This window comes from Coregonus lavaretus, assembly GCF_964263955.1.
Source record: "Coregonus lavaretus genome assembly, chromosome: 23".
NCBI lineage: Eukaryota > Metazoa > Chordata > Actinopteri > Salmoniformes > Salmonidae > Coregonus > Coregonus lavaretus.
The window spans coordinates 18918532-18946347 of NC_140010.1; the positions used below are offsets into that span (position 1 = coordinate 18918532).

The window sequence follows — 27816 nt, forward strand, 5'->3', positions numbered from 1 at the left end:
GACAAAGTGGGCAAACTTAGGCAGGAAATGCCAACAACGAACAGTGAGCCATCGTACTCAAGCATAAAAAAAATAATAATAATGAAAGAAAAGTATTGCAAGTTTGAATTTTGTAGTTAGTGTAGGAGAGGTGGAACAATTATTGTTATCGATCAATAATGACAAACCTCCTGGCATTGATAACTTAGATGGAAAGCTACTGAGGATGGTAGCTGACTCTATAGCCACTCCTATCTGTCATATCTTTAATCTGAGCAGAGGAAAGTCTTTGTCCTCAGGCCTGGAGGGAAACTAAAGTAATTCCGCTACCCAAGAGTGGTAAAGCGGCCTTTACTGGTTCTAACAGCAGACCTATCAGCTTGCTCTTAGCAAACTGTTGGAAAAAATTGTGTTTGACCAAATACCATGCTATTTCTCTGTAAACAAATTAACAACAGACTTTCAGCATGCTTATAGAGAAGGGCACTCAACATGTATTGCACTGACACAAATTACTGATGATTGGCTGAAAGAAATTGATAATAAGAAGATTGTGGGAGCTGTACTGTTAGATTTCAGTGCAGCCTTTGATATTATTGACCATAACCGGTTGTTGAGAAAACGTACGTGTTGTGACTTTTCAACCTCTGCCATATTTTGGATTCAGAGCTGTCTATCTAATAGTGGAAGTTTCTCTAATGTCAAACATGTAAAGTGTGGTGTACCGCAGGGCAGCTCTCTAGGCCCTAGTCTTTTCTATTTTTACCAATGACCTGACACTGGCATTAGACAAAGCATGCGTGTCCATGTATGCTGATGATAAAACCATATACGCATCAGCAACCACAGCTAATGAAGTCACTGAAACCCTTAACAAAGACTTGCAGTCTGTTTTGGAATGGGTGGCCAGTAATAAACTGGTCCTGAACGTCTCTAAAAAGCTAAGAGCATTGTATTCGGTTCAAATAATTCTGTAAATTCTAGACCTCAGCTGAATCTGGTAATGAATGGTGTGGCTGTTTAAAAAGTTGAGGAGACTAAATTACTTGGTGTTACCTTAGATTGTAAACACATATAGATTCAATGGTTGTAAAGATAGGGAGAGGTCTGCTCTGCTTTTTTGACACCACACTGCAAAAAGCAAGTCCTGCAGGCTCTAATTTTGTATTATCTTGATTATTGTCCAGTCGTGTGGTCGAGTGCTGCAAGGAAAGGCCTAGTAAAGCTGCAGCTCGCCCAGAACAAAGCGGCACGTCTTGCTCTTCATATAATCTTCATGTAATCAGAGGGCCAATATTAATACTATGCATGTCAGTCTCTCTTGGCTAAGAGTTGAGGAAAGACTGACTGCATTACTTATTTTTATAAAGAAACATTAATGAGTTGAAAATCCGAAATTGTTTGCATAGTCAACTTACACACAGCTCTGACACACACACTTACCCCACAAGACATGCCACCAGGGGTCTTTTCACAGTCCCCGAATCCAGAACAAATTCAAGGCAGCGTACAGTATTATAGAGCCATTATTGCATGGAACTCTGTTCCATCTTTATATTTCTCAAATGAAAAGCAAACCTGTTTAAAAAAAAAAAAAAAAAAAAAAAAAACTGATGAAGCAACACCTAACGGCACAACAACTCTCCCCTATTTGACCTAGATAGTTTGTGTGTATGTATTGATATGTAGGCTACGTGTGCCTTGTTTTCAATTGATGTAATTCTGCCCTTGAGCTGTTCTTGTCTATTAATGTTCTGTATTGTCATGTTTTGTGTGGACCCCAGGAAGAGTAGCTGCTGCTTTTGCAACAGCTAATGGGGATCCTAATAAAATACCAAATACCAACTGTCCCAGAGTTTGTTTGGAATAGGCTATTTCTTTTTCGCACTGAACGACAAGCTGACCAATAGAATAGGTACAGTTTTCTACTATGCGGGATAGAATATTGACATAGACTAGTGATTTTTCTGTTCATTACTCATCTTGTTGGCTGAGGGAAAGTAAATGTGGACAGTTATTCTAGCATCTTCAAATTCGCACGCCGTTGCAATCTAAATGTGATTTCTATCATTCTGAGCACCATGGGAGGACGCACTAATTAGGTTACGCAGCCAACCCATTATATATGGGTCTGGTAAATTTCTCAAATGTCCGGTAAATTTAAATGCTGCTGGTGAAATGTCCGGGGCCACATTTTTGCTAACGGAAACCCATATATATAAGACACAGTTGAATCATATTCTCTATAGAGTGTATAATCCCATTTACTTAATAGACGTTTTATCATGAGTGGACTGTGGACTGCTCACCTCTGTGCTCCCTGAGTCGATGGCTATGTCCACGTTGAGCAGTGATTGTCCCTCGCCTTCACACACGCCCTTTGACCACAACGCACAACAGTGATGTGCCCAGCACTGCCCCGACTCCTCAAAGAGAGACTGGACGTCCACATCTCCTGGGAGGCCCACGTGAGCCAGCTCATCCCACAACCTGCTAGCCTTGTCTGGGTCTGGTAACTCCCCATGGCTTTCAGCTCCACTGGAAGAGAGATGAAGAGTGAGAGATGAGTAAAAATAACTGGAGATGAGGCAGAGGTAGAAAGAGTTGAAAAAGCAAAGTGAGGCAAGCTGGGGAGGAAAGAAGAGAGGGATAGAAAACAAAATAGTAAAAGTGGAAGAGAAGATGTGATGCAAAGGATAAAGGAGAAGAAATAATGCAGAGCAGAGAGGAGGAGTGATAGGATGGGTGGAAAAATGTTAGAGAGCAGAGAAGGGAGAGAGCAGTAGAGGAGGAGGAGGGGGTGGAAGGGGGTCGTCTTATTTGGCTGTGACACAAGAGGCTGGCTGGTCTGTCTCATAAAATCTGCTGAAAGGGAAACGGTTCCCAGAGTCCCTGCTCTAGTGAGTTGCAGAGCATGCGGAAAATGTGGCAAGAGGGAATTAGCATTTAAAAGAACTAGTTGGTTTCAGTAAACAGTAAACAAACAAACAGCCAAAACTGAGAGACTGAGGTCTAGGATGAGGATGAAGAAGTTATAATCATATTCACCGTATAATGCCTTGTCATTGTTATGGCCCTTCTGACCGGAGCTTACATATTGTGCAAAATAGGCTAGTATTCAATTCCACCATTCTTTTTGTTTATATTTCCTTCTCTTCTCCTCCTCTCCAATCTCCGTCCTCTTCCCACCCTCTCCCTCGCTCTCTGTGGCACAGTCTAGTCTAGAGACCCAACCAATCAAACTGCTCCAACAACAATGCCTGGCTGGCGTTGGATAGCTGCCAGGAGAGTTGTGTTGTGTGTGGGTATGTGTGTATATGTGCGCTCTGCTCGCCGTGCACATTACATCACATGGACCCCAGGGAGACACTATTGGCTCCAAAGAGCCTAAACAAATTAGACAGCTGTCCGCAACACGTCCAGGGAGTGTCCTTTGTTGGCACAGTGCCCAGTTCACGCGCACACACACACGTTAGTCTTACTCTACATGGCATAGTAGGACCATTGGAGACCCCAGCAGGCAGAAAAGGCTTGCCAAGGCGGAGCAGAGCGGCGCTAATTTAGCTTTCAAGAGCAGACTGCGAATATGACCTGCTAAGTCAGAGCATCGCCATCCATTAAGGCCAGTGAGGAGAGTGAATGCACAGGCCTCTCTGCCCTGTGTGTAGACTGTTAATTTAATTTGCGAGGGAAAGGTTGATAATTTAGCCCTGGAAAGTTCAGAGTTAATATATGGAACCCTCTCAGAGAATTGATCACATTAGCACAATGTGAAACGAGGCGAGAGGTGAGGTGGGGTTCACGAGCATTCATATACGTACTCAGACCCTTCCTCTGACACAGGAGAGAGGATGAAATAGTACACAAAGCACTTACTCCACACATCTGCAATACATTAGCAGATATTCAAGACATCAACTCTGAGCCTATGATGAGATGTTGCACACACATCTTTGTTTGCTGCTGTTTTTGTGTTCCTTTGTTTTGATGTTTCTGTGTCATGTTGCTCACTCCCTGTCCGTGCGTCTGTATTGGAAAGGCGTCTGTATGGACAGGCAAGGCTGGCCAAATAAACAGCCTGTGACATCAAAGCAGCAGAAAACCCAGCTCTTGTTCCATATAGCTCATTAACCGGTTACAGAGGCCATCACAGATGATTTCACCGTCCCTGCTCGGCCAGACCGGACCAGGCCAGCTCTTCCGGCCAAACACTTTTGGACAGCCGCATCATCCAGCAAGCCAGGCCTACTTACTTCTGTGTGCCCCTCTGTCCTGAGCTGGCATCTCCAGCTGCGTCGCTGGGCTGAGTGGTTCCGTCAACACCGCTGTCATCGCTGCCGTGGCCTTTGCTGGCCTTGCTGTGGTCGTTGGCCTGGCCTCCCCCTCCTCCTCCTGTCGCATTGCGCTCGTGTCCAGGCTTGGAGTCGAACACTCGGAGATCCCCCTGACCCAGCAGACTGCGGCCGCCACAGTAACAGAAGGCACAGAGCTGCTCACTGAGAGAGGGAGAGAGGGACTGTCGGTTAATTATATATACCCAGTGGGACATTCAGCCATGCATCATGGTCACTGGCTGGTCGTGAATTACTTCTCTTTGGTTTGGTATGGCATGGCCAGGTGCAAGCAAAGCAAGGGTGCATACACACGTCTATATTTGTGTTGCAATTCCAGACAGTATTCCTTTCTTACAACAAACATCTGTGGGAATTGAAAGTTACACATAGTACGGGCCTTTGATCCACATCTACTCAAAAATCAATAGATTATCCACATCTATCCATTAGAGTATCCAAAACAGAGGACCTCGAGCCGCCATAGAGAGGCCGACAGGCTGGGAGTGAGGGAAAGTAAAGCAGGCAAGGCAGATCAGACCAGAGCAGGTAGTAAATATTTATCAGGTTGGTTTCTGAGGGAGGAGATGGGCTTGTTAATAAGATCCCTGGAGAGATTATGCCTAACTGGTCGGCCTGCCTGCCCCTCTATCCTCCATCACCAGCATCGACAATGCAGTCAGTCTGAAAGATTGATTACAACCTTTAACAGAGTGGCACCTATGGGGGGGGGGTATATGGGGGGGTGGCAATGTTCCTGTTCACACTCCTGGCTGACAACTCAATGTTTTGACACACCGGAGATGCCCCCGTACTTGTGTTTTGTGCATAAATGAGAATATGCATGTGGTGTCTATATACTGTATATGTACTGATGAAGACAGATGCATACATGCGCTATATACAGTGAGGGAAAAAAGTATTTGATCCCCTGCTGATTTTGTACGTTTGCCCACTGACAAAGACATGATCAGTCTATAATTTTAATGGTAGGTTTATTTGAACAGTGAGAGACAGAATAACAACAAAAAAATCCAGAAAAACGCATGTCAAAAATGTTATTAATTGATTAGCATTTTAATGAGGGAAATAAGTATTTGACCCCTCTGCAAAACATGACTTAGTACTTGGTGGCAAAACCCTTGTTGGCAATCAGAGGTCAGACGTTTCTTGTAGTTGGTCACCAGGTTTGCACACATCTCAGGAGGGATTTTGTCCCACTCCTCTTTGCAGATCTTCTCCAAGTCATTAAGGTTTCGAGGCTGACGTTTGGCAACTCAAATCTTCAGCTCCCTCCACAGATTTTCTATGGGACCTTAATGTGCTTCTTCTTGAGCCACTCCTTTGTTGCCTTGGCCGTGTGTTTTGGGTCATTGTCATGCTGGAATACCCATCCACGACCCATTTTCAATGCCCTGGCTGAGGGAAGGAGGTTCTTTCCCAAGATTTGACGGTACATGGCCCCGTCCATCGTCCCTTTGATGCAGTGAAGTTGTCCTGTCCCCTTAGCAGAAAAACACCCCCAAAGCATAATGTTTCCACCTCCATGTTTGACGGTGGGGATGGTGTTCTTGGGGTCATAGGCAGCATTCCTCCTCCTCCAAACACGGCGAGTTGAGTTGATGCCAAAGAGCTCGATTTAGGTCTCATCTGACCACAACACTTTCACCCAGTTCTCCTCTGAATCATTCAGATGTTAATTGGCAAACTTCAGACGGCCCTGTATATGTGCTTTCTTGAGCAGGGGGACCTTGCGGGCGCTGCAGGATTTCAGTCCTTCACGGCGTAGTGTGTTACCAATTGTTTTCTTGGTGACTATGGTCCCAGCTGCCTTGAGATCATTGACAAGATCCTCCCATGTAGTTCTGGGCTGATTCCTCACCGTTCTCATGATCATTGCAACTCCACGAGGTGAGATCTTGCATGGAGCCCCAGGCTGAGAAAGATTGACAGTTATTTTGTGTTTCTTCCATTTGTGAATAATCGCACCAACTGTTGTCACCTTCTCACCAAGCTGCTTGGCGATGGTCTTGTAGCCCATTCCAGCGTTGTGTAGGTCTACAATCTTGTCCCTGACATCCTTGGAGAGCTCTTTGGTCTTGGCCATGGTGGAGAGTTTGGAATCTGATTGATTGATTGCTTCTGTGGACAGGTGTCTTTTATACAGGTAACAAACTGAGATTAGGAGCACTCCCTTTAAGAGTGTGCTCCTAATCTCAGCTCGTTACCTGTATAAAAGACACCTGGGAGCCAGAAATCTTTCTGATTGAGAGGGGGTCAAATACTTATTTCCCTCATTAAAATGCAAATCAATTTATAACATTTTTGACGTGCGTTTTCTGGATTATTTTGTTGTTATTCTGTCTCTCACTGTTCAAATAAACCTACCATTAAAATTAGACTGATCATTTCTTTGTCAGTGGGCAAACGTACAAAATCAGCAGGGGATCAAATACTTCCCTCACTGTATACACAAAAGTATATGTGGACACCCCTTCGGCTATTTCAGCCACAGTCGTTGCTGATAGGTCTAGAAAATCGAGCACACAGCCTTGTAGCTCAGCTGGTAGAGCACGGCGCTTGTAACGCCAAGGTAGTGGGTTCGATCCCCGGGACCACCCATACACAAAAAAAAAAAAATGTATGCACGCATGACTGTAAGTCGCTTTGGATAAAAGCGTCTGCTAAATGGCATATTATTATTATTATTATTATAGACAAACATTGGCAGTAGAATGGCCTTACTGAAAAGCTCAGTGACTTTCAACGTGGCACCGTCATAGGATACCACCTTTCCAATAAGTCAGTTGGTCAAATTTCTGCCCTGCTAGAGCTTCCCCGGTAAACTGTAAGTGCTGTTATTGTGAAGTGGAAACGTCTAGGAGCAACAACGGCTCAGCCGCGAAGTAGTAGGTCACACAAGCTCACAGAATGGGACCGCCAAGTGCTGAAGTGTGTAACAATCGTCTGTCTTCAGTTGCAGCACTCACTACCGAGTTCCAAACTGCCTCTGGAAGCAAGGTCAGCACAAGAACTGTTCGTCGGGAGCTTCATGAAATGGGTTTCCATAGCCGAGCAGCCGCACACAAGCCTAAGATCACCATGTGCAATGTAAAGTTTGTCACCATTGGACTCTGGAGCAGTGGAAACGCGTTCTCTGGATTGATGAATCACGCTGCACCACCTATCTGGTAATCCGACGAACAAATCTGGGTTTGGTGAGTGCCAGGAGAACGCTATCTGCCGCAAAGCATAGTGCCAACTGTAAAGATTGGTGGAGGAGGAATAATGGTCTGGGGATGTTTTTCATGGTTCGGGCTAGGCACTTAGTTCCAGTGAAGGGAAATCTTAATGCTACAGCATACAATGACATTGTAGACGATTCTGTGCTTCCAACTTTGTGGCAACAGTTTGGGGAAAGCCCTTTCCTGTTTCAGCATGACAATGCCCTGGTGCACAAAGTGAGGTCCATACAGAAATGGTTTGTCGAGATCGGTGTGGAAGAACTTGACTGGCCTGCACAGAACCCTGACCTCAACTCCATCAAACACCTTTGGAATGAATTGGAACACCGACTGCAAGCCAGGCCTAATCGTCCAACATCACTGCCGACCTCACTAACGCTCGTGGCTGAATGGAAGCAAGTCCCCGTAGCAATGTTCCAACATCTAGTGGAAAGCCTTCCCAGAAGAGTGGAGGCTGTTAAAGCAGCAAAGGGGGGACCTACTCCATATACAGTGCATTCAGTAAGTATTCAGACCTCTTGACTTTTTCCACGTTGTTACGCTACAGCTTTATTCTAAAATGGATTAAAATGTTTTTTTCCCCCTTCATCAATCTACACACAATACCCCATAATTCTTTTAGATTTGTTTGTAATGTTGTGAATTGTTAGATACTACTGCACTGTTGGAGCTAGGAACACAAGCTTTGCGCTACACCCACAATAACATCTGCTAAATATGTGTATCTGACCAATAAAATTTGATTATGACAATGCAAAAACAGGTTATACATTTTTGTAAATCTATAAAAAATGAAATATCACATTTACATAAGTATTCAGACCCTTTACTCAGTACTTGTTGAAGCACCTTTGGCAGCGTTTACAGCCTCAAGCCTTCTTGGGTATGACGCTACAAGCTTGGCACACCTGTATTTGAGGAGTTTCTCCCATTCTTCTCTGCAGATCCTCTCAAGCTCTGTCAGGTTGGATGGAGAGCGTCGCTGCACAGCTATTTTCAGCTCTCTCCAGAGATGTTCGATCGGGTTCAAGTCCGGGCTCTGGCTGGGCCACTCAAGGACATTCAGAGACTTGTCCCGAAGCCAGTCCTGCGTTGTCTTGCCTGTGTGCTTAGGGTCGTTGTCCTATTGGAAGGTGAACCTTCGCCCCAGTGTGACGTCCTGAGCGCTCTGGAGCAGGTTTTCATCAAGGATTTCTCTGTACTTTGCTCTGTTCATCTTTCCCTCGATCCTGACTAGTCTCCCAGTCCCTGCCACTAAAAAATATTGCCACAGCATGATGCTAACATCACCATGCTTCACCGTAGGGATGGTGCCAGGTTTCCTCCAGACGTGACGCTTGGCATTCAGGCCAAAGAGTTCAATCTTGGTTACATCAGACCAGAGAATGGTCTGAGAGTTCTTTAGGTGCCTTTTGGCAAACTCCAAGAGGGCTGTCATGTGCCTTTCACTAAAGGAGTGGCTTCCGTCTGGTCACTCTACCACAAAGGCATGATTGGTGGAGTGCTGCAGAGATGGTTGTCCATCTGGAAGGTTCTACCATCTCCACAGAGGAACTCTGGCGCTCTGTCAAAGTGACCATTGAGTTCTTGGTCACCTGCCTGACCAAGGCATGTCTCCCCTGATTGCTCAGTTTGGCCGGGCGGCCAGCTCTAGGAAGAGTCTTGGTGGTTCCAAACTTCTTCCATTTAAGAATGATGGAGGCCACTGTGTTCTTGGGGACCTCCAATGCTGCAGAATTTTTTTGGTACCCTTCCCCAGATCTGTGCCTCTACAAAATCTTGTCTCGGAGGTCTACGGACAATTCCTTGGACCTCATGGCTTGGTTTTTCCTCTGACATGCACTGTCAACTGTGGGACCTTATATAGACAGGTGTGTGCCTTTCCAAATCATGCCCAATCAATTGAATTTACCACAGGTGGACTCCAATCAAGTTGTAGAAACATCTCAAGGATGATCAATGGAAACAGGATGCACCTGAGCTCAATTTCGAGTCTCAGAGCAAAGGGTCTGAATACTTATGTAAATCAGGTATTTATGTTTTTAAATTTGTAATAAAATTTGCAAAAATTTCTAAAAACCTGTTTTCGCTTTGTCATTATGGGTTATTGTGTGTAGATTGATGAGGGAGAAAAAATATAAGGCTGTAACGTAACAAAATGTGGAAAAAGTGAAGGGGTCTGAATAATTTCAGAATGCACTAAATGCCCATGATTTTGCAATGAGATGTTCGACGAACATGACCAAAAGTATCACATTAATAAACATACACAATACACAAACACAGATCCCCCCCCCCCCCCAATAGCCATGACTTGCAGTGATGAAACTCTCAGACTGACCTGCTTTTAGCTCCTCTGTTGGTGACAACACCAGAAGGCTCAGCTGCTTCCCCAGTGTGAGGGCTCTGGACATGGGGAGAAGAGGGCTTCTCCTCCCCCTCCCCTGGTGCCTCAGTGTCCCCCACCTCCACACTCTCCACCGGCTGCTGGGCTGGTGCATCTGATGGTGAATGGAGACACAGGGGATAGGGTTTAGCGGTAGAGAAAGATGACTTTCTATGCATAGAAACTCACCAGTATGTTTCCATAGAATCACACCAGTCATGTATATTTGTGTCAATGGTTGACATGACATTTCAAACCATGCCCTGAAGTGATCATCCATCTACCAAAAGTGATTGAGAATACAGCCATGAACCCTCTGACTGATACAAGTTGACTGGTCTTCCATGCAGTTTACGCCAGGTCAGAAACACATCCTTTGTTAGAGAAAGGGATGGATGGTGGGAATATGGAGACCATATGCTTGAGCACTGATTGCTATCGACCCAAGGGGAGCCCGGAGGCAGGCTGCCTGTCACATACGACAATAACAACGTCGACAAATCCACCAATGACTCACATCAGACAAACAGCGCAGTGTTATTATAAACCTGAATACACTTTAGTGGCCATTGGCCTCTGGAATAGCATTTTACACAGAGACTTTGAACATTGGCCTATAATTGGACGTCTGACCAGTAACCTCCGAGTGGTTTGGGTTTGTGGTCTGTGGTTGGCCTGCGCTGGTAGTTACATTCCATCTATTGGTGGTTTGTTATTTTGATGAGCATTTAGCTAGCATGTCACTGCAATCTGTGGTTAAATTGAGCCATTTAGTCCCAAAGCCAAGGGTCAAAGGTCTTCTCCAAGGTACATATGTTCCGTGTTCAGGTTTGATGGCTAGAATGTATGAATAACCAACTGCTATGGCGGTAGGCTTGAAAGAAAAGGTAACGTTACAAGAAAGGAATAGTATTAACGTCATGTCGTGACCTCGGTGTAGACCTTTTTATTCATATATTGTATGTTCTTGACCTCAGTTGTGCACACCGCACAAGGGGCCAATACTATTTTAAGACACATTGTGAAGTTCCATTTTGATCCAACTACCTGGTGAGAAAGCAGCAAGTACAGTGAGGGGAAAAAGTAGTTGATCCCCTGCTGATGTTGTACGTTTGCCCACTGACAAAGAAATGATCAGTCTATAATTTTAATGGTAGGTTTATTTGAACAGTGAGAGACAGAATAACAACAAAATAATCCAGAAAACGCATGTCAAAAATGTTATAAATTGATTTGCATTTTAATGAGGGAAATAAGTATTTGACCCCCTCTCAATCAGAAAGATTTCTGGCTCCCAGGCACACTCTTAAAGGGAGTGCTCCTAATCTCAGTTTGTTACCTGTATAAAAGACACCTGTCCACAGAAGCAATCAATCAGATTCCAAACTCTCCACCATGGCCAAGACCAAAGAGCTCTCCAAGGATGTCAGGGACAAGATTGTAGACCTACACAAGGATGGAATGGGCTACAAGACCATCGCCAAGCAGCTTGGTGAGAAGGTGACAACAGTTGGTGCGATTATTCGCAAATGGAAGAAACACAAAATACCTGTCAATCTCCCTCGGCCTGGGGCTCCATGCAAGATCTCACCTCGTGGAGTTGCAATGACCATGAGAACGGTGAGGAATCAGCCCAGACCTACACGGGAGGATCTTGTCAATGATCTCAAGGCAGCTGGGACCATAGTCACCAAGAAAACAATTGGTAACACATTACACCGTGAAGGACTGAAATCCTGCAGCGCCTGCAAAGTCCCCCTGCTCAAGAAAGCACATATACAGGCCCATCTGAAGTTCGCCAATGAAAATCTGAATGATTCAGAGGAGAACTGGGTGAAAGTGTTGTGGTCAGATGAGACCAAAATCGAGCTCTTTGGCATCAACTCAACTCGCCGTGTTTGGAGGAGGAGGAATGCTGCCTATGACCCCAAGAACACCATCCCCACCGTCAAACATGGAGGTGGAAACATTATGCTTTGGGGGGGGTTTTCTGCTAAGGGGACAGGACAACTTCACCGCATCAAAGGGACGATGGACGGGGCCATGTATCGTCAAATCTTGGGTGAGAACCTCCTTCCCTCAGCCAGGGCATTGAAAATGGGTCATGGATGGGTATTCCAGCATGACCCAAAACACATGGCCAAGGCAACAAAGGAGTGGCTCAAGAAGAAGCACATTATGGTCCTGGAGTGGCCTAGCCAGTCTCCATACCTAAATCCCATAGAAAATCTGTGGAGGGAGCTGAAGGTTCGAGTTGCCAAACGTCAGCCTCGAAACCTTAATGACTTGGAGAAGATCTGCAAAGAGGAGTGGGACAAAATCCCTCCTGAGATGTGTGCAAACCTGGTGGCCAACTACAAGAAACGTCTGACCTCTGTGATTGCCAACAAGGGTTTTGCCACCAAGTACTAAGTCATGTTTTGCATAGGGGTCAAATACTTATTTCCCTCATTAAAATGCAAATCAATTCATAACATTTTTGACATGCGTTTTTCTGGATTTTGTTGTTGTTATTCTGTCTCTCACTGTTCAAATAAAACCTACCATTAAAATTATAGGCTGATCATGTCTTTGTCAGTGGGCAAACGTACAAAATCAGCAGGGGATCAAATACTTTTTTCCCCTCACTGTATGCTACTGCTGAGTCAGCTTGCAAGAACAGCCATATTGGAGCTTTAGAGGCCAGTCATTAAGTTCAATAACAGAATAGAGTGATTGTGTAACTTGTTATTCAGAATTGGGAACGTCGAACAAACAAAAAATCCATACCCATTGTTAAAGCAAGGTAAAATAACAACCCTCACCCTCAGCACGCACGCACACAGCTGAGAACAAAAAGCCAATCGGCAAAATGAACAGAATCCCTCCAACTATAGAGAGAGAGGGAGAGGCAGAGAGAGCAGGAGGGAGGCAGAGAGAGAGGCAGAGCGTGAGAGAGAGGCATGACATCACTGACATGGACCCCTCCTCCATTAGTGAATTCAGTGTCAGACCACAGACACCATTGTCAGATCAAAGTGTTTCTGAAAAAATTAACCAGCAATACTCACTCGAAAAAACAGCCCAACAAACTGTACAAATCGTACAGATGGGCTTCAAACAGTGTAGAGAAATTAATTGAAACATTAAACTCAAATGAAATTAACTCTATACAGGTAATAACTCACAATACCTCAACAATAAATACGGTGTCAATTCGGGTACTAAAAACATCCATTGCATATTCCAAAAAGCAGCATCAAAAGCAAATCTGTGAAAACCAACGAAATGCAAGTTCAGAATGAAAAACAAAACATTTAAATGTTTTTTCGATAACGAATGTTAAACAATTAGAAAACGCCTACGACAAATGTCAAATGAAAAACATAAGCAGCAAAACAACCCAGAGCTACGCTTTGAATACTTTGAAACGCTGAAACAGTATAAACATACATTGAAACGCAAGAAATTGTATAATACCGATAAGACACCTGATTAAACGTAATTGACAAAAATCTGTTCTGGGAAATGTGGAACAATTTAAGCATTAGCCATACAGGATGGAGGATATTTTTTATCATCTATACAAAAATATCCCACAAAAACACTTACAGCATAACAAATTAGAAATTCAAGAAAAACATCCTTGAATCAGACATTAAAAACAACCAAAATCTATTAGATTACTCAATAACCCAACAACAACTAAATGTTGAAGGCTTGTAGTCTAAATAAAATGAGAAACGAAATGCTGAAAAACAGCACACCGGAGTTGCAAAATGCTGTGCTTAAATTGTTCAACATGGTACTACGCTAAATGAAAATCAAACGCAACATGCAAAAACTTTAAGATTTTACTCAGTTACAGTTCAGGAAATCAGTCAATTGAAATAAAATCATTAGGCCCTAATCTATGGATTTCACATGACTGGGAATACAGATATGCATCTGCTGGTCAAAGACAACTTTTAAAAAAAAGGTAGGGGCGTGGATCAGAAAACCAGTCAGTACCTGATGTGACCACCATCTGCCTCATGCAGCACGACATCTCCTTTGCATAGAGTTGATCAGGTTGTTGATTGTGGCCTGTGGAATGTTGTCCCACTCCTCTTCAATGGCTGTGCGAAGTTGCTGGATATTGGCAGGAACTGGAACACAATGTCGTACACGTTGATGAATGGCGGCAGATGAATGGCACGACAATGGGCCTCAGGATCTCGTCAGGATGTCTCTGTGCATTCAAATAGCCATCGATAAAATGCTAATTGTGTTCGTTGTCCGTAGCTTATGCCTGCCAATACCATAACCCCACCGCCACCATGGTGCACTCTGTTCACAATGTTGACATCAGTAAACCGCTCGCCCACACAACGGGCCATCTGCCCGGTACAGTTGAAACCGGGATTAATCCATGAGGAGCGCACTTCTCCAGCGTGCAAGTGGCCATTGAAAGTGAGCATTTGCCCACTTAAGGTGGTTACGACGCCGAACTGCAGTCAGATCAAGACCCTGGTGAGCACGACGAGCACGCAGATGAGTTTCCCTGAGAGTTTCTGACAAGTACAAACCCACAGTTTCATCAGCTGTCCGGGTGGCTGGTCTCAGACAATCCCGCAGGTGAAGAAACAATTTTAGTTTCTGAGGTAGAAGTTTTTGGTGAGGGAGGCCCTGCTCTCTCCGCTCCCAGATGCTTAGTCCATTTCATTCCGATCTCCTCTGCATTTTTGTAGCCATTTGCTACAGCCTGTCAACTATGCCTCTGCCTATCCCTGTTCTCTCCTCTCTGCACAGGCTACACAAACGCACCACACCGCGTGGCTGCTGCCTCTCCAACCTGGTGGTCCCTGCACGCACCACCCACGTGGAGTTCCAGGTCGCAGGCAGCCTCTGGAACTGCCGTTCTGCTGCCAACAAAGCTGACTTCATCCCAGCCTATGCCAACCTCCAGTCCCTCGACTTCCTGGCGCTGACGGAAACATGGATCACCACTGAAAACACCGCTACTCCTACTGCTCTCTCCTCGTCTGACCATGTGTTCTCGCATACCCCGAGAGCATCTGGTCAGAGGGGTGGTGGTACAGGAATCCTCATCTCTCCCAAGTGGACATTCTCAATTTTTCCCCTAACCCATCTGTCTATCTCCTCATTTGAATTCCATGCTGTCACAGTCACTAGCCCATTTAAGCTTAATATCCTTGTCATCTATCGCCCTCCAGGTTCCCTTGGAGAGTTCATCAATGAGCTTGACGCCTTGATAAGTTCCTTCCCTGAGGATGGCTCACCCCTCACAGTTTTGGGGGATTTCAACCTCCCTATGTCCACATTTGACTCATTTCTCTCTGCCTCCTTCTTTCCACTCCTCTCCTCTTTTGACCTCACCCTCTCACCGTCCCCCCCTACTCACAAGGCAGGCAATACGCTTGACCTCATCTTCACTAGATGCTGCTCCTCTACTAATCTCACTGCAACTCCCCTCCATGTCTCCGACCACTACTTTGTTTCCTTTTCTCTCTCACTCTCCTCCCACACTACTCACTCTGCCCCTACACAGATGGTAATGCGCCGCCGCAACCTTCGCTCTCTCTCTCCCACTACTCTCTCCTCTTCCATCCTATCATCTCTTCCCTCTGCTCAATCCTTCTCCCTCCAATCTCCTGATTCTGCCTCCTCAACCCTCCTCTCCTCCCTTTCTGCATCCTTTGACTCTCTGTGTCCCCTATCCTCCCGGCCGGCTCGGTCCTCCCCTCCAGCTCCGTGGCTTGATGACTCATTGCGAGCTCACAGAACAGAGCTCCGGGCAGCGGAGCGGAAATGGAAGAAAACTAAACTCCCTGCCGACCTGGCATCTTTTCACTCCCTCCTCTCTACATTTTCTTCATCTGTTTCTGCTGCTAAGGCCACCTTCTACCACTCTAAATTCCAAGCATCTGCCTCTAACCCTAGGAAGCTCTTTGCCACATTTTCCTCCCTCCTGAATCCTCCCCCCCCCCCCCCCCCCCACCACTTTGAAAAGAAGGTTGACGACATCCGATCCTCGTTTGTTAAGTCTAATGACACTGCTGGTCCTGCTCACACTGCCCTACCCTATGCTTTGACTTCTTTCTCCCCTCTCTCTCCAGATAAAATCCTGCGACTTGTGACTGCAGGCCGCCCAACAACCTGCCCGCTTGACCCCATCCCCTCCTCCCTTCTCCAGACCATCTCCGGTGACCTTCTCCCCTACCTCACCTCGCTGATCAACTCATCCTTGACCGCTGGCCATGTCCCTTCCGTCTTCAAGAGAGCGAGAGTTACTCCCCTTCTCAAAAAACCAACACTCGACCCCACTGATGTCAACAACTACAGACCAGTATCCCTTCTTTCTTTTCTTTCCAAAACTATTGAGCGTGCCGTCTTTAGCCAACTCTCTTGCTATCTCTCTCAGAATGACCTTCTTGATCCAAACCAATCAGGTTTCAGGACTGGTCATTCAACTGAGACTGCTCTTCTCTGTGTCACGGAGACTCTCCGCACTGCTAAAGCTAACTCTCTCTCCTCTGCTCTTGTCCTTCTAGACCTGTCTGCTGCCTTTGATACTGTGAACCATCAGATCCTCCTCTCCACCCTCTCCGAGATGGGCATCTCCGGCGCGGCTCACTCCTGGATTGCGTCCTACCTGACCGGTCGCTCCTACCAAGTGGCGTGGCGGGAAGCTGTCTCCGCACCACGTGCTCTCACCACTGGTGTCCCCCAGGGATCGGTTCTGGGCCCTCTCCTTTTCTCCCTATACACCAAGTCACTTGGCTCTGTCATATCCTCACATGGCCTTTCCTATCATTGCTACGCTGACGATACACAACTAATCTTCTCCTTTCCCCCTTCTGATAACCAGGTGGCGAATCGCATCTCTGCATGTCTGGCAGACATATCAGTATGGATGACGGATCACCACCTCAAGCTGAACCCTGGCAAGACGGAGCTGCTCTTCCTCCCGGGGAAGGACTGCCCGTTCCATGATCTCGCCATCACGGTTGACAACTCCGCTGTGTCCTCCTCCCAGAGTGCGAAGAGCCTAGGCGTGACCCTGGACAACACCCTGTCGTTCTCCGCCAACATCAAGGCGGTGACCCGCTCCTGCAGGTTCATGCTCTACAACATTCGGAGAGTGCGACCCTGCCTTACACAGGAAGCGGCGCAGGTCCTGGTCCAGGCACTTGTCATCTCCCGTCTGGACTACTGCAACTCGCTGTTGGCTGGGCTCCCTGCCTGTGCCATTAAACCCCTACAACTCATCCAGAATGCCGCAGCCCGTCTGGTGTTCAACCTTCCCAAGTTCTCTCACGTCACCCCCCTCCTCCGCACACTCCACTGGCTTCCAGTTGAAGCTCGCATCCGCTACAAGACCATGGTGCTTGCCTATGGAGCAGTGAGGGGAACGGCACCTCTGTACCTTCAGGCTCTGATCAGTCCCTACACCCAAACGAGGACATTGCGTTCATCCACCTCTGGCCTGCTGGCTCCCCTTCCTCTGCGGAAGCATAGCTCCCGCTCAGCCCAGTCAAAACTGTTCGCTGCTCTGGCACCCCAATGGTGGAACAAGCTCCCTCACGACGCCAGGACAGCGGAGTCACTCACCACCTTCCGGAGACATTTGAAACCCCACCTCTTTAAGGAATACCTGGGATAGGATAAAGTATTCCTTCTAACCCCCCCCCCCCCAAATTGTAAAGTGGTTATCCCACTGGCTATAGGGTGAACGCACCAATTTGTGAGTCGCTCTGGCTAAGAGCGTCTGCTAAATGACGTTAATGTGCCCTTGAGCAAGGCACTTAACCCTAATTGCTCCTGTAAGTCGCTCTGGTTAAGAGCGTCTGCTAAATGACTAAAATGTAAAAAATGTAAATGTAAGAAGCCGGATGTGGAGGTCCTGGGCTGGCGTGGTTACACGTGCAGTTGTGAGGCCGTTTGGAGGTACTGCCAAATTCTCTAAAACGACGTATGGTAAAGAAAAACAATTTTTCTGGTGGACATTCCTGCAGTCAGCATGACAATTGCACTCTCCCACAAAACTTGAGACATCTGTGGCATTGTGTTGTGTGACAAAACTGCACATTTTAGGAGTGGCCTTTTATTGTCTTCCAATTGGCTCATTCATCCCCTCTCTTCTCCCCTGTAACTATTCCACAGGTCATTGCTGTAAATGAGAATGTGTTCTCAGTCAACTTACCTGGTAAAATAAGGGTAAAATAAAAAATAAAAAAAAAGGTGAACCTGTAATGATCATGCTGTTTAATCAGCTTCTTAATACGCCACACCTGTCAGGTGGATGGATTATCTCGGTAAAGGAGAAATGCTCACTAAAAAGGGAAGTAAACAAATTTGTGCACAAAATTTGACGTATGGAACATTTCTGAGATCTTTTATTTCAGCTCATGGAACCAACACTTTAAATGTTGTGTTCACACTACTGACCATATACACACACACACACACACACACACCTTAGACACACTAATGAATAAACACGCCCACCAAAAGAAAGAGGGCAAAATCTTTGCTTGCTTTCTTGACTTTGAAAAAGCATTTGATTCTATTTGGCACAAAGGCCTATTCTTTGAAATTCTCCAAAGTGGGCTTGGTGGTAAGGTGTATGACTTAATAAACTATATGTACACAGAAAACAAGTGTGCAATAACAAAAATTTAAAACATTATTTTTACAAGGTCGAGGTGTGCCACAAGGCTGCAGTTTGAGTCCAAACCTATTAAACATTTACACTACCGTTCAAAAGTTTGGGGTCACTTAGAAATGTCCTTGATTTTAAAAGAAAAGCAATTTTTTGAAATACAGTGTAGACATTGTTAATGTTGTAAATGGCTATTGTAGCTGGAAACGGTTGATTTTTAATTGAATATCTACATAGGCGTACAGAGGCCCATTATCAGCAACCATCAGTCCTGTGTTCCAATGGCACGTTGTGTTTGCTAATCCACGTTTATCATTTTAGAAGGCTAATTGATCATTAGAAAACCCTTTTGCAATTATGTTAGCACAGCTGAAAACTGTTGTGCTGATTAAAGAAGCAATAAAACTGGCCTTCTTGAGACTAGTTGAGTATCTGGAGCATCAGCAATTGTGGGTTCGACTACAGCCTCAAAATGGCCAGAAACAAATAACTTTCTTCTGAAAGTCAGTCTATTCTTGTTCTGAGAAATGAAGGCTATTCCATGCGAGAAATTGCCAAGAAACTGAAGATCTCGTACAACGCTGTGTACTACTTCCTTCACAGAACAGCGCAAACTGGCTCTAACCAGAATAGAAAGAGAAGTGGGAGGCCCCGGTGCACAACTGAGCAAGAGGACAAATACATTAGTGTCTAGTTTGAGAAACAGACGCCTCATAGGTCCTCAACTGGCAGCTTCATTAAATAGTACCCGCAAAACACCAGTCTCAACAGTGAAGAGGCGACTCCGGGATTCTGACCTTCTAGGCAGAGCTGCAAAGAAAAAGCCACAGCTTAGACTGGCCAATAAAAAGAAAAGATTAAGATGGGCAAAAGAACACTGGACAGAGGAAGATTGGAAAAAAGTGTTATGGACAGATAAATTGAAGTTTGAGGTGTTCGGATCACAAAGAAGAACATTTGTGAGACGCAGACCAAATGAAAAGATGCTGGAGGAGTGCTTGATACCATCTGTCAAGCATGGTGGAGGCAATGTGATGGTCTGGGGGTGCTTTGGTGGTGGTAAAGTGGGAGATTTGTACAGGGTAAAAGGGATCTTGCAGAAGGAAGGCTATCACTCCATTTTGCAACGCCATGCCATACCCTGTGGACGGCACATGATTGGAGCCAATTTCCTCCTACAACAGGACAATGACCCAAAGCACAGCTCCAAACTATGCAAGAACTATTTAGGGAAGAAGCAGTCAGCTGGTATTCTGTCTATAACAGAGTGGCCAGCACAGTCACCGGATCTCAACCCTATTGAGCTGTTGTGGGAGCAGCTTGACCGTATGGTACGTAAAAAGTGTCCATCAAGCCAATCCAACGTGTGTGAGATGCTTCAGGAAGCATGGGGTGAAATCTCTTCAGATTACCTCAACAAATTGACAACTAGAATGCCAAAGGTCTGCAAGGCTGCTGCAAATGGAGGAATTCTTTGACAAAAGCAAAATTTGAAGGACAATTATTATTTCTATTAAAAATCATTATTTCTAACCTTGTCAGGCCCTCTGTAGGTCAGTTGGTAGAGCATGGCGTTTGCAACGCCAGGGTTGTGGGTTCGTTTCTCACGGGGGGCCAGTATGAAAATGTATGCACTCACTAACTGTAAGTAGCTCTGGATAAGAGTGTCTGCTAAATGACTAAAATGTAAATGTAAAATGTCAATGACTACATTTCCTATGCATTTTGCTATATTTCCTATTCAAACTCATTTCATGTACAGTGGGGAGAACAAGTATTTGATACACTGCCGATTTTGCAGGTTTTCCTACTTACAAAGCATGTAGAGGTCTGTAATTTTTATCATAGGTACACTTCAACTGTGAGAGACGGAATCTAAAACAAAAATCCAGAAAATCACATTGTATGATTTTTAAATAATTAATTTGCATTTTATTGCATGACATAAGTATTTGATCACCTACCAACCAGTAAGAATTCCGGCTCTCACAGACCTGTTAGTTTTTCTTTAAGAAGCCCTCCTGTTCTCCACTCATTACCTGTATTAACTGCACCTGTTTGAACTCGTTACCTGTATAAAAGAGAATTGTCCACACACTCAATCAAACAGACTCCAACCTCTCCACAATGGCCAAGACCCGAGAGCTGTGTAAGGACATCAGGGATAAAATTGTAGACCTGCACAAGGCTGGGATGGGCTACAGGACAATAGACAAGCAGCTTGGTGAGAAGGCAACAACTGTTGGCGCAATTATTAGAAAATGGAAGAAGTTCAAGATGACGGTCAATCACCCTCGGTCTGGTGCTCCATGCAAGATCTCACCTCGTGGAGCATCAATGATCATGAGGAAGGTGAGGGATCAGCCCAGAACTAAAAACAGCAGGACCTGGTCAATGACCTGAAGAGAGCTGGGACCACAGTCTCAAAGAAAACCATTAGTAACACACTACGCCGTTATGGATTAAAATCCTGCAGCGCACGCAAGGTCCCCCTGCTCAAGCCAGCGCATGTCCAGGCCCGTCTGAAGTTTGCCAATGACCATCTGGATGATCCAGAGGAGGAATGGGAGAAGGTCATGTGGTCTGATGAGACAAAAATAGAGCTTTTTAGGTCTAAACTCCACTCGCCGTGTTTGGAGGAAGAAGAAGGATGAGTACAACCCCAAGAACACCATCCCAACCGTGAAGCATGGAGGTGGAAACATCATTCTTTGGGGATGCTTTTCTGCAAAGAGGACAGGACGTCTGCACCGTATTGAGGGGAGGATGGATGGGGCCATGTATCGCGAGATCTTGGCCAACAACCTCCTTCCCTCAGTAAGAGCATTGAAGATGGGTCGTGGCTGGGTCTTCCAGCATGACAACGACCCGAAACACATAGCCAGGGCAACTAAGGAGTGGCTCCGTAAGAAGCATCTCAAGGTCCTGGAGTGGCCTAGCCAGTCTCCAGACCTGAACCCAATAGAACATCTTTGGAGGGAGCTGAAAGTCCGTATTGCCCAGCGACAGCCCCGAAACCTGAAGGATCTGGAGAAGGTCTGTATGGAGGAGTGGGCCAAAATCCCTGCTGCAGTGTGTGCAAACCTGGTCAAGAACTACAGGAAACGTATGATCTCTGTAATTGCAAACACAGGTTTCTGTACCAAATATTAAGTTCTGCTTTTCTGATGTATCAAATACTTATGTCATGCAATAAAATGCAAATTAATTACTTAAAAATCATACAATGTGATTTTCTGGATTTTTGTTTTAGATTCCGTCTCTCACAGTTGAAGTATACCTATGATAAATATTACAGACCTCTACATGCTTTGTAAGTAGGAAAACCTGCAAAATCGGCAGTGTATCAAATACTTGTTCTCCCCACTGTATGTTTTCATGGAAAACAAGGACATTTCTAAGTGACCCCAAACGTTTGAACGGTAGTATATGAAGGAATTAGCAGACATTCTGCAAACCCCGGGCCTCACACTATTTGACACAGAGGTAAAATACCTGCTATATGCTGATGATTTGGTTCTTCTAGCACCAACCAAAGAAGGTCTTCAACAGAACCTTAACATTCTAAAGCAATACTGCCATAATTGGTAAAATACTAAAATCTTGATTGTACACACAAAAAAAATTACTCCTACCTTGGTCTGACCATATCTGCAAAAGTATACTCATAGGCAAAGGAGCACAACTCCTCTTGCAGCCAAATATGTATTTGCCTGCCACAGCCTGAGGGACAAGGAATAATAACATCTTCAAATAAGACATTTAATTATTTATTTTTTGTGATTATTATTCCAAATAGTAGTGGTACGGGTAGTAGGGGTGCTGGTAAAGGTAGTAGTTTAATGATGGTAGTGATAGTGGTGGTAGTATTAATGATGGTAGTTGTAGTACTGATGTAATGGTGATAGTTATAAATCTGTTATATTTTTTGTAGGTAGATATATTAGAGGTAGAAATGCTACTAGTGGTAATGGTAATAGTAGGGATAGTTGTAGTATTAGTGTTAATAGTGGTGGTAGCATTCATTTTAGTATAATAGTAGCATGTTCATTTTCCATGTTTAGCATTTTATTTTACCTACTATTATATTCTACTAATGACTTAGCATTGTATTGTTTTTTTCTATTATTTATTTATTTTATTATTATTTACTACCATTTTATATTATTATTCTTCATCATTTTATTAAAATATAATGGATACATTTGTTGCTTTGGCAATATTGACGCAATGTTTTTCATGCCAATAAAGCAGCTTGAATTTGAGAGCGCCAGAGAAAGGCATAGAGCACATTTTACATTTACATTTTAGTCATTTAGCAGACGCTCTTATCCAGAGCGACTTACAGTTAGTGAATACATATTTTTTTAAATACTGGCCCCCCGTGGGAATCGAACCCACAACCCTGGCATTGCAAACTCCATGCTCTATCAACTGAGCTACATCCCTGCCGGCCATTCCCTCCCCTACCCTGGACAACGCTGGGCCAATTGTGCGTCACCCATGAGTCTCCCGGTCGCGGCCGGCTGCGACAGAGCCTGGATTCGAGCACCAGAGAGGCATAGAGCGCCAGAGAGGAGAGACAGAGCGCCAGAGAGAAGCGCCGAGCGAGAGAGAGAGAGAGGGGCGCCGAGCGAGAGAGAGAGGGGCGCCGAGCGAGAGAGAGAGGGGCGAGCGAGAGAGAGAGAGAGGGGCGAGCGAGAGAGAGAGAGAGGGGCGAGCGAGAGAGAGAGGGGCGCCGAGCGAGAGAGGAGCGCCGAGCGAGAGAGAGAGGGGCGCCGAGCGAGAGAGAGAGGGGCGCCGAGCGAGACACACAGAGTCAGCTGTTAAAAACACTAAACAACCCTATTATCCAAACACACAGAGAAATCAAATTGTCACAGAAATGAAAACCTATTTGAAAAATTGGGAAAATGAAACAAAACACAGAATAAACTAAATTGCTATTTGGCACTCAAAAGACAATCGAAATTGGCAGAATATCTCTACTCTGTCAGAGATTTTTTTGAACAGAGACAGAACCTGACCAAATACAGGCTCAGTGACCACCAATTGGCTATATAAAAAAAAGGGGAGACACAAAAAGACAAGGCTACCCAAAGAGGAGCGTCTGTAGTCACTGCACGACAGGGGAAATAGAGACAGAGATGCACTTTTTTCTCTACAGTGAGAAATACTCCCAAATAAGATAAAAAAATTCCAAGAAAATATCTCTATCAATTCCCAACTTCTGTGCATTTACTAATTACATAAAGCTGGGAATTATTCTGGGTGAGGGTGAAACCGCAAATATTAATGCCAGATATGTACAGTGGGGGGGGAAAGTATTTAGTCAGCCACCAATTGTGCAAGTTCTCCCACTTAAAAAGATGAGAGAGGCCTGTAATTTTCATCATAGGTACACGTCAACTATGACAGACAAATTGAGGAAAAAAAATTCCAGAAAATCACATTGTAGGATTTTTAATGAATTTATTTGCAAATTATGGTGGAAAATAAGTATTTGGTCACCTACAAACAAGCAAGATTTCTGGCTCTCACAGACCTGTAACTTTTTCTTTAAGAGGCTCCTCTGTCCTCCACTCGTTACCTGTATTAATGGCACCTGTTTGAACTTGTTATCAGTATAAAAGACACCTGTCCACAACCTCAAACAGTCACACTCCAAACTCCACTATGGCCAAGACCAAAGAGCTGTCAAAGGACACCAGAAACAAAATTGTAGACCTGCACCAGGCTGGGAAGACTGAATCTGCAATAGGTAAGCAGCTTGGTTTGAAGAAATCAACTGTGGGAGCAATTATTAGGAAATGGAAGACATACAAGACCACTGATAATCTCCCTCGATCTGGGGCGCCACGCAAGATCTCACCCCGTGGGGTCAAAATGATCACAAGAACGTTGAGCAAAAATCCCAGAACCACACGGGGGGACCTAGTGAATGACCTGCAGAGAGCTGGGACCAAAGTAACAAAGCCTACCATCAGTAACACACTACGCCGCCAGGGACTCAAATCCTGCAATGCCAGACGTGCTGAGTTGCATCCAAAGAACACCATACCTACTGTGAAGCATGGGGGTGGAAACATCATGCTTTGGGGCTGTTTTTCTGCAAAGGGACCAGGACGACTGATCCGTGTAAAGGAAAGAATGAATGGGGCCATGTATCGTGAGATTTTGAGTGAAAAGCTCCTTCCATCAGCAAGGGCATTGAAGATGAAACGTGGCTGGGTCTTTCAGCATGACAATGATCCCAAACACACCGCCCGGGCAACGAAGGAGTGGCTTCGTAAGAAGCATTTCAAGGTCCTGGAGTGGCCTAGCCAGTCTCCAGATCTCAACCCCATAGAAAATATTTGGAGGGAGTTGAAAGTCCGTGTTGCCCAGCGACAGCCCCAAAACATCACTGCTCTAGAGGAGATCTGCATGGAGGAATGGGCCAAAATACCAGCAACAGTGTGTGTGAAAACCTTGTGAAGACTTACAGAAAACATTTGACCTGTGTCATTGCCAACAAAGGGTATATAACAAAGTATTGAGAAACTTTTGTTATTGACCAAATACTTATTTTCCACCATAATTTGCAAATAAATTCATTAAAAATCCTACAATGTGATTTTCTGGATTTTTTTTCCTCATTTTGTCTGTCATAGTTGACGTGTACCTATGATGAAAATTACAGGCCTCTCTCATCTTTTTAAGTGGGAGAACTTGCACAATTGGTGGCTGACTAAATACTTTTTTTCCCCACTGTAAATGATTGCCATAGCCTGAGGGACATCCCATGACCATTAATTCCCTGAAGTATTAACATTGTATATAACTTACAAGTAAAGTAATACATAGTGTAACCATCATCCATGTACATTGTTGTTTATTTATTAGCCATTCTTTTTATCATCTTATTTTGATTTAATTACATTTATCGACCGAAGATTACACAAAGAAACAGCAGTAGTGTTGTACCTGTATATATTATACGTATTATTATTATTATTAGAGAAATTAACTGCATTTCATTAACCTCATTGCATTGTACTGCATTTACTGAAATGCTGTACCACTATACTGCTTTGGCAATATCTACAAATTGTATTTCATGCCAATAAAGCAATCCTAATTTGAATATGACAGAGAGAGCGAGACAGAGAGAGCGAGACAGAGAGAGCGAGAGCGAGAGAGAGCGAGAGCGTGAGAGCGAGAGAGAGAGCGAGACAGAGAGAGCGAGACAGAGAGAGCGAGACAGAGAGAGCGAGACAGAGAGAGCGAGACAGAGAGAGCGAGACAGAGAGAGCGAGAGCGAGACAGAGAGAGCGAGAGCGAGACAGAGAGAGCGAGAGCGACAGAGAGAGCGAGAGCGAGACAGAGAGAGCGAGAGCGAGACAGAGAGAGAGAGAGAGAGAGAGAGAGAGAGAGAGAGAGAGAGAGAGCGAGACAGAGAGAGCGAGAGCGAGACAGAGAGAGCGAGAGCGAGACAGAGAGAGCGAGAGCGAGACAGAGAGAGCGAGAGCGAGACAGAGAGAGCGAGAGCGAGACAGAGAGAGCGAGAGCGAGACAGAGAGAGCGAGACAGAGAGAGCGAGAGCGAGACAGAGAGAGCGAGAGCGAGACAGAGAGAGCGAGAGAGAGACAGAGAGAGCGAGAGAGAGACAGAGAGAGCGAGAGCGAGACAGAGAGCGAGACAGAGAGAGCGAGAGCGAGACAGAGAGAGCGAGAGCGAGACAGAGAGAGCGAGAGCGAGACAGAGAGAGCGAGAGCGAGACAGAGAGAGCGAGAGCGAGACAGAGAGAGCGAGAGCGAGACAGAGAGAGCGAGAGCGAGACAGAGACAGAGAGAGCGAGAGCGAGACAGAGAGAGCGAGAGAGAGAGCGAGAGCGAGAGCGAGACAGAGAGAGCGAGAGAGAGAGCGAGACAGAGAGAGCGAGAGCGAGACAGAGAGAGCGAGAGCGAGAGAGAGAGCGAGAGCGAGACAGAGAGAGCGAGAGCGAGAGCGAGACAGAGAGAGCGAGACAGAGAGCGAGAGCGAGAGCGAGACAGAGAGCGAGAGCGAGAGCGAGACAGAGAGCGAGACAGGGAGCGAGACAGGGAGCGAGACAGGGAGCGAGACAGGGAGCGAGACAGGGAGCGAGACAGGGATCGAGACAGGGATCGAGACAGGGAGCGAGACAGAGAGAGCGAGACAGAGAGAGCGAGACAGAGAGCGAGAGCAAGACAGAGAGCAAGAGCAAGACAGAGAGCAAGACAGAGAGAGCGAGAGCGAGACAGAGAGAGCGAGAGCGAGACAGAGAGAGCGAGAGCGAGACAGAGAGAGCGAGAGCGAGACAGAGAGAGCGAGACAGAGCGAGACAGAGAGAGCGAGAGCGAGACAGAGAGAGCGAGAGCGAGACAGAGAGAGCGAGAGCGAGAGCGAGACAGAGAGAGCGAGAGCGAGACAGAGAGCGAGAGCGAGACAGAGAGCGAGACAGAGAGAGCGAGAGCGAGACAGAGAGCGAGAGCAAGACAGAGAGCAAGAGCAAGACAGAGAGCAAGAGCAAGACAGAGAGCAAGACAGAGAGCGCGAGAGCCAGAGCCAGAGCGAGAGCCAGAGCGAGAGCGTGAGCCAGAGCGAGAGCCAGAGCGAGAGCCAGAGCGTGAGCGAGAGCGTGAGCGAGAGCGAGAGCGTGAGCGAGAGCGAGAGCGTGAGACAGAGCGAGAGCGTGAGACAGAGCGAGAGTGTGAGACAGAGCGAGAGCGTGAGACAGAGCGAGAGCGTGAGAGAGTGAGAGAGCAAGAAAGTGTGAGTGTAAATGTGAGAGAGAGAGAAAGAGAGCGTGAGACAGTGTGAGAGTGAGATCACAGCAGCAAGATTTGTGACCTCTTGCCACAAGAAAAGGGCAACCAGTGAAGAACAAACACCATTGTAAATACAACCCATATTTGTTTATTTATTTTCCCTTTTGTACTTTAACTATTTGCACATCGTTACAACACTGTATATAGCCATAATATGACATTTGAAATGTCTCTATTCCTTTGAAACTTTTGCGAGTGTAATGTTTACTGTACATTTCTGATTGTTTATTATCTACTTCACTTGCTTTGGCAATGTAAACATATTCTTCCCATGCCAATAAAACCCTTTTTGAATTGAAATTGAGACAGAGAGAGTGAGAGAGACTAACAGTGAGAGAGACAGACCGAGAGACCGAGAGACAGACCAAGACCGAGAGAGACAGAGACAGACACCGAGGAG

General features: G+C 45.5%; 1 protein-coding gene across 1 annotated transcript in view; it reads right to left on the reverse strand.

Annotated features, from left to right (window-relative positions):
* The window catches only part of LOC311098987 (histone-lysine N-methyltransferase 2C-like), a 120458-nt gene that overhangs the window by 74503 nt on the left and 18139 nt on the right, over positions 1–27816 (reverse strand). Inside the window, exons 4-6 of the mRNA XM_084139566.1 lie at positions 9897–10056; positions 4233–4475; positions 2289–2517 (exon numbers count right to left, since the gene is read on the reverse strand). Coding sequence (XP_083995692.1) covers positions 2289–2517; positions 4233–4475; positions 9897–10056 — 632 coding nt within the window. The remainder of the gene's footprint in view (positions 1–2288; positions 2518–4232; positions 4476–9896; positions 10057–27816) is intronic.